General features: G+C 51.2%; 1 protein-coding gene across 1 annotated transcript; it reads left to right on the forward strand.

Moving 5' to 3' along the window:
• Positions 1–6,247: 6,247 nt before the first annotated feature.
• Positions 6,248–7,195, forward strand: LOC309601271 (olfactory receptor 6T1-like; the record flags this gene model as incomplete). The annotated part of the gene is made up of 1 exon (XM_082334232.1): positions 6,248–7,195. The coding sequence occupies one exon, from the start codon at positions 6,248–6,250 to the stop codon at positions 7,193–7,195; it is 948 nt and encodes a 315-aa protein (XP_082190358.1).
• Positions 7,196–7,842: the final 647 nt, after the last annotated feature.

Raw genomic sequence — 7,842 nt, forward strand, 5'->3', positions numbered from 1 at the left:
GGGGTCAGTCCTGCCCTACAGCAATAAGGAAACAGGAACTCAGGGTGATCTCAGATTAAATCCAGTCGTGATGTCAACGAGTTTTTCAGCATTGTCACACCCAATTCACCTGACTGCAGAGCAGAGCTGTGGGGAGTTTGGTTTTATGCCTTCTGTTCTACTTGCCCCAGCACAGCTGAGGAGTGGTTTGAATGCAGCAATGCCCGGCATTTCTGCTGCACTGCAAGGGAAACCTTGTGGGTGCTGAGACTGGGCACAGGGACTGTCCCTTAGTGCAGAGTGAGGACAGCCACTCTGTCCATCAGCCCTGCTCTCAGCTGCCCTCTGCTGGCAGCTCTTCCACCTGGAGGACTATCGCACTCGGGTGTTCCCCCCAAAAGAAAGAGGCCACTGCTGGGAGCAGAGGAAGCCAGTTTCCCAGTGCAAATCTCCAAACCCTCACCCCATCTCATCGTACCTGAGGAGGATCTCAGCTCTGCCCTCCCAACCAGGGGCACAGAGGGCTCATGACAGCTGCCCGCATGCAGCCACCCAGCAGCATTTCAATGGCCTTAGCACCGAGGTGTCTTCTCCACAGGGCTCCTGCAAAACACAGAGATGCCCTGGGAGAGCTGTGCCCTACGGGAGGGCAGCCTGCAACCCTGCAGGTGTGAGTGAGGAGACCAGGGGGCTGCTCCTGGGAATGCACCTGCACTGCAGGGGATGGCAGGGAAATGCCTGAATCCCTCCTCCCACAGCAGTTCTGGCAGCAGTTCTCCCTTAATTCCTGCCCATGTCTCTGCTGCCTGGACCTCTTCTTGGCCACGACCCCTTTCTCTGTCCCCACATCTCCTCCCTCTCCATGCTCACAGACTCCATCCCACCTGCTGTGTGCTCAGCTCTGCCCTGCAGGCTCCTCCTGGCAGCAGGGCACTGAGGAGAAAACCCAGAGCACAGACTCCTTCCCCTTCAGTTGATCTCCTACTTTGACATACATCTTTAAAATGACCCTCTGCAAATGTCCTCTGGATAATGTAGAAGTCTGAAGAGCCCTGACCCATGCTGCAGCGTTTCAACAGCAGAAGGACCTCGCCTTGCTGAGGGTCAGTCTTTCCACCCACAGCTTCTCCCTGCAGAACCACGGTGAGCTCCCCGGGCAGGCTGAGTTCTGACCCTGGCAGGCAGCAGAGTCCCTGCCCCAGCACACAGTCCCCTGGGGTGCAGGGACCCTGCTCAGAAGGACAGCCCTGGGCACCCCAGATGCACACCTGGAATAATATCCCTGCTGCCGGGAGAAGGCAGCCGTCATGTCTTGTCTGAGCAACCCTGACCCATGCAGCACCCTGCCCTGCCCTGCTGGGACTTGCTCCTTCCACCCACAGCTTCCCACAGTCCCACAGGGAGCACCGCAGGCAGGCTGGGCACTGACCCTGGCAGGCAGCAGAGTCCCTGCCCTGGCACACAGTCCCCTGGGGCACAAGGGACACTGCTCAGAAGAACAGCCCTGGACACCCTGCCTGCAGGCCTGCCTTCATACCCCTGCAGCCATCTCCAGGAGAGTCGTGATGTCCTGTGCCTCTGATGGTGCAGCAGGAAAGCCCTGCGCTGGAGCATGACCTCCTCCTGCACACCGGAAAACCCAGGAGAGCCATCCTGACAGGTCCTATCCGCTGTGGCATGTGCCAGGTCACAGAGACACTTCCAGGAACCCATCTGCATTGCCCTGCAGCCAGAGACTTACCGTGTCAAGGGCTGTGAGGATCTCTCCCACAGTGAGCTCTCACCTGTCCTCCCACTCCTGATTGCCTTTAACCTCTCTGTTACTTATCTCCTCACCCCTCGGTGCCTGCAGGCAGTGCCCTCAGCCCTGCCGCACTTTGCAGAGGAGCTGCTCCTGGGCAGAGCTGTCTCTCTGCAGGGCTGCCCACTTGCCAGCAGCTCCCTCCATGCCAGGAGCCCAGCTCAGCTCAGCAGCAGAGGCCCAGCCCAAGGCACCACTTTCTCTGCCCCTCTGGGCTCCCTCCAGGTGTCCCTGGGGCTCCTGGGAAACCTGCTGGGAAACAGGCTGAAGTAAATAACTTGTGGTCCCTCTCCCACCTCTGGAGAGATGATACTTCTTTCCAGCAATTTCTCCTATCAGAGAGAGAGAATTGGGCATGAGAATCACCTTTCCTTACTTCTGGTATGGGACAGGAAACCTGGACAGTGACAGAGCTCCTTTACCCCTGCTGAGGGAAGGGATTCAGCTGAGTCAATTGAGGCTTCTCATCCTTTGTTTGTAGTCCTGGAGGTGGAAGGGACCTCAGCTCTCACCTGCGGCTGCCACAAACCCACAGGAGGTGGGATTCCTCTTGCCTCCGTTCAGGTGGACACAAAATAGGAACCTGGTGCCTGGGAGCCTCTTGTCTCAGCTCCCATGGTAATTGCTGGGGATGGAGGCAAGGAGTGAGCTGCTCAGACTCAAACACCTGGTGACATCTGAGGTGCCAGAGGTGGTCCAACGTAACTGCAAGCTGTAATGCAGCGGTTTAGAGAGAGGGAAGCATCTGGAGGCATCATCTTTGAGCTTAGTGGGGACTTCCTTTGGCCAACAGCAGATGCCCATGTTTAGGACATCTGAACTTTTCCCTACTCCTTATGTTCAGGGCAGCCTATTGAGGTAGTCGGGGGGGCAGATGTAGCCATTGCCATAGCCATCAGCCATCTTCTCCATCAGCTGCATATACTAGATCACCATGGACTGTAATGGCACAACGCCCATGGACATCCCTACGTTGCCTAACCTAATTCAGGGCAGCTACTCAACAGCCAAATACAGGCCTGTAGTGCTATGCGAGATGCCAGGGCTCTCCAGCACAACTGCGTGTTTGACACCGTTTGATTCTCTTTCCCACAGCATTCTTCCGGAGAAACTGGCTGCTCATGGCTTGGACACACTTACTCTCTGCTGGGTAAAAAACTGTCTGGATGGCCAGGCCCAAAGAGTGGAGGTGAATGGAGTTCAATCCAGTTTGCAGTTTGTTACAAGTGATGTTCCCCAGGGCTCCGTACTGGGACCAGTTCTGTTTAATATCTTTATCAATGATCTGGATGAGAGGATCAAGTGCACCCTCAGTCAGTTTGCAGACAACACCAAGTTGGGTGGAAGTGTTGATCTGCTGGAGGGTAGGAAGGCTCTACAGAGGGATCTGGACAGGCTGGATCGATGGGCCAAGGCCAACTGTAGGAGGTCCAACAGGGCTAAGTCTCGGGTCCTGCATTTGGGTCTTGAGTGATGGACGCTCATGGGCCCCTCATCCCTGCAATCTGGCCTCACACAGAAGAGGAGCCACCCTGCTTGTGAATTAACCATCACCCTCGGTGGTGCACATGGTTTCACTCTTCCAGTCCAGGTGGATGTGTGTAATATGGACAATTACTCACATCACACTCTCCGCATTCTTCACTTCCCCCTACTGCCAACCCTTCGCAAACAAAGTGCTGTGGTCAAAATGGGTCTCGAGATGTGGGAAGACTGGCTAAACATCTCTGTGTGCCAGCTCGTCACAAAGTGGCACGTTGGCTGGAAGTGCAAAGACATGGGTCCATCTTTCCTGGAAGACTTGTGAGGAAATGGAGGGAGCAGTGGGTTCTATCAGCCCCTGCTCTACACCCCCTGCCTGCACTGGAAATGAAGAATGGGTTGGAAGGAGAAGTGATCTGGGGCCCGGCTTAGACAAGTGCAGGGTCATCCAGTCCACTGCGAAGTCGGGAGATCAGGAAGAAGTCCATGGTGGGCAGAGGTTTGTGCTCTGCCAGACAGCGCCAGAGGATGGGGCTGGCCTGCCTACACGGAATGCAAAGGAGGTCCTATTTTCATGAGCCCTGTGGAGAAAGGGGGACTAAGAGGCCATCTGTACTCAGGGAGAAGGAAAGTCTTCTCCCATGTCATCAGGGAGGAGACTCCCAAAGCCTTGAAGAATGAGGTTCCTCTCTCTTAGCTTTAGAGGAACAATTCCACCCAAAGAGCGATACCTTGTCCTATTTCAGATGCACTAAGATGGGCAGAGAGGCCTTCACAATGTTGCCAGTTTTAGCACCAAACCCTCAGGACATCGGCTTCCTTCTGGACTGGAAGGAGACAGTCAGGTGGCCCCTAGACAGCAAGGAATGATCTCTGCAAATCTCCCAGAGGTCTGCAATGAAGAGGCCAGGTGTCAACTTGTCAGTCAGGGCTCCCCTTGCAAGTGCAGAAGAGGAATCGACTCCTCTCCTCTACCTTTAGAAACCCATTTCTGCAATAAGTTGAACTGTGTCCTGAACTTCATTGACAAACCCCAGGAAAACTAAGGAGATTACTCTGACACTAAAAACCACCTATCCTGTCCAAAAAGACAAGGCAGGTAGCATGGAAGTCACTCCACAGAAGCTGCTTTCACCGTTAAACATCTCTTGACAGCACCTGTTAAGATTTGGTGCTTCTCCCTCACAGAATACTTCACAGAATGGGTCTCGACTTCTGCAGGGATTAGGTCACCTAGCTGCCAGCTATCACTGTCATTAATCTCCCCTCACCCTCTCAGAGCTGCTCTGCTGAGGAACCCTTTAGCGCCCAAGGCCATGACTCCTTGGGGAACATACCGAAGGCCTTAGAAATGTTCTCCACAAAAGGGGAAGAAAAATGGGAGACTCCTTCGGTCTGGAGGAAGTGCCTCAGCACAAATGGCATTCCCAGCTCACCCACAAAGGTTTTACAAGGGCCTTGAAAGGAGCCCTGATAGACTGTTCTTTAGGGGTTGTGGGAGGAAAGGAGATGGTGCTTCACACAGAGTCTGCTGGGCTTCTCTTTCCCCCCGCTAATGCTCCCAGCACATCATAGATTCATGTCAGTGGTTTGTCACATTTCACCTTGATTTTCATTGATTTGGCTGTTTTTTAATTCCTGGCCTGCCTGCCTTCTTACCTGCTACCCTCCTTTGACATTCCTCCTTTCCCTGTGATATTTCTCGGGAAGCGAGACCTGTGTCAGGATCTCTGCCCCTTCCTTTGATGTGGGCTTGTTGGCCCATCTCAGCTAAGCTGCACAGAGCCAGATGGGTCTGAGGTTTTCAGGCTTGTGTAGGTTTTGTGAGCAAAACCAGCAGGACAGGAAGGAGATGGCCCGCATAGGGGAAGGCTGTTTGGAAAGAAGCGCTGCACCAAGAATTCAAACTTTCCAAGCCCTCAGATAATAAATTCTTGACTTGGTAAGAATGAACTCCTTACCAAACCAGGCTTCATTCCACAGGAAAGAAAAGAAAAACAGAAAAAGAAACAAAACCCCAAACACCACAGGAGAGAGAAGGCTCAGTCTCTCATTAGTTTGTTTAGTTTCTTTATTTGTTTGCTTTACAAGGTAATTTTTATCCCCCAACTGAATGAATTTCCCTTCTCCACCTCCCTCTCCCCCCATCTTTTTAAATCTTGTTATGCTCTTAGGTTTTTCCTTTGTTTGTTCCCCTCTTCTCTGCTGCTTTTCAAATCTTCTTTTCTTTTTCCCTCCGACAGCCAGAAAGGTTTATCAAAACTGTTTTTCAGCAAGAAAGTTGTCAGTGACAGAGGAGGAATCTGTTTATAAAGCTTTCTGTTCTACCCGACAAAGTTCAAGCATGGATGGAAGGACAGTCCTGAAAATGGACTAGTTTTAAACACGGGATGTTTGTCTTCTCCCTCTTTGGCTCTGACTTTCCCTGAAAACCAAACCTTTCCCAGGGAATAAAACTTCCCTCTTCTCTCACTCGCCTTCTTACCTTTACTTCCCACACGCCTCTTCATTTCTCACCATCTTCATGCCGCCTTCTCTCTCTTTCTGTCCTGTTCAGAAGGTTAAAGGCACTTGGCTGAGCTGTTTTATCTTGCACTAGAATGCATTGTAGTTCATCCTAAAGGATACCTTTAAACAGACTAGAATAAAACCGGTTGAGAAACATCTATTTCTTCCCCACTGCCTGTAAAGGGACTGTTGGGTAGAGAGCTCAAATACAATAACTTGCATCGTGTTTATGGTGGATTCCTGCTCTAACCCCCATACTACATTTGCTCCTAGGGCATAAAATGGGGCCTTCTTGCTCTAGGTTGATTATTCTCTCCTCTCTTCTGTTTTCCTTCCAGCCTTTGTGTGAATGTCTCCGTGAATGCCTTTTCTCGTCCTTCTACATTCTTTCACTCTGTCTCATCTTCTTGTAACCTCCTCAGGCGTTGTTTCCTCCACTGACCATCTGCCCTTGCTCACTGCAGCTCCGATGCAGAAATGTTGAACCGCACACCTGTCACAGAGTTCCTTCTCTTGGGCTTCCCCTCCCGCCACCATCAGCAGCGCCTAACGGCAATCCCTCTCCTGGCTTCGTACCTGGTGATCTTAGTGGGAAACTTACTCATCATTGCCCTCGTTCTGCCTGAAAGAGACCTCTGCAGACCCATGTACTTTTTCTTCTGTAACCTCTCCTGCTTGGACATCTTCATCGCTACATCCATCATACCCAACGCCATAGGAAACTTGCTGATGGGCAGCAAAGCCATTTCCTTCCCAGGCTGCTTAACTCAGGGCTACTTCTACTCCCTTCTGGGCTACATCAAGTTTGTCCTTCTGGCTCTCACGTCCTATGACCTCTATGTGGCCATATGCCACCCTCTGCAGTACCCAATGCTCATGAATGGTCAGCTTTGCCTTCAGCTACTCTTGGGCTCGTGGGCTGCAGGCTTCCTGGCTGCCGTGGTCTCCACTGTCCTGGTTGTCAGGATGCCCTTCTGCAATGCCAATCATATTGACCACTTCTTCTGCAGCAGCGTGCTTTTGATCAAGTTGTCCTGGGCACAAACACAGATTGTTGAGCTGATCACCTTCATGGCCTCATCCATCATCCTACTTGGCTCACTGGGCATGACAGCAGTGCCCTACCTTTACATCATTAACACCATACTTAGGTTGCCCTCAGCTTCCTCATGGCACAAGGCATTCTCTACATGCTCCTCTCACTTCACCATTGTCATCTTGGGCTACGACAGCTGCACATTCATGTATGTCCAGCCTTCAAGTCACCACATTACCTACAACAAGGCAGTGGTCCTTCTCAACACAGTGGTAACTCCTTTGACGAGTGCCTTTCTTTTCAGCCTGAGGAACCAGATGATGGAAGATGCTCTCAAGGCACGCTTGCAGAGAAGGGTGATCATCTTCAGGAAACACTTTTCCATCTAAGAAGAGTTTTTGTAAGTGGATTTTGAAAGGGGACAGGGGTGGGGAGGACAAACACATGATGATGACATATTTGCAGGAATGAGACCTTTCTTCCTTAGCAGTGTAAAGTTTCCTGAAATGAGTATCACACCAGGTTCTCTCCTGCAATACATCACCATAAGAAGGCCTTACCTAGCAATGCCTTTCAAATGACCTACAAGCACTTTACAAACCCTGGTGAATACCACAATGGCATTTTCTACGTGTGGAAACCGAGACAGAAAGCAACAAGCAGAGGGCTTCAGCCCTCCATGGCACACCCAAGTCTCAATAAGCTTCACCCTCCTCCAGTCCTGATGCAACTTCTCCTTGCTTCTAAATCTGGTTTCCTGATTATTTTGGTGGCAGATCTTTGTTGAACCTCTTCATCTTTAGGAAATGACAAAAAAGAGGTGGAACACAATGAAAAGAAGAATAATGGCTTTATTTCTCTACCAAGTGGCGCTTACATCTCCATTAACCTCCTGGTTAGAACAAAAACATGCCTGAAATCAAGTCCAGTTTAACTGCCTCGGATTACCTCTCTTCCGCTTTGGTGCAAAATCTTGAATATTGGTCAGAAATGTAGTTTTGAGTAACAAGGCAGCTGTCTCCAGATCAGGTCTGCT

The sequence above is a fragment of the Platalea leucorodia genome, assembly GCF_965183815.1.
Source record: "Platalea leucorodia genome assembly, chromosome: 30".
NCBI lineage: Eukaryota > Metazoa > Chordata > Aves > Pelecaniformes > Threskiornithidae > Platalea > Platalea leucorodia.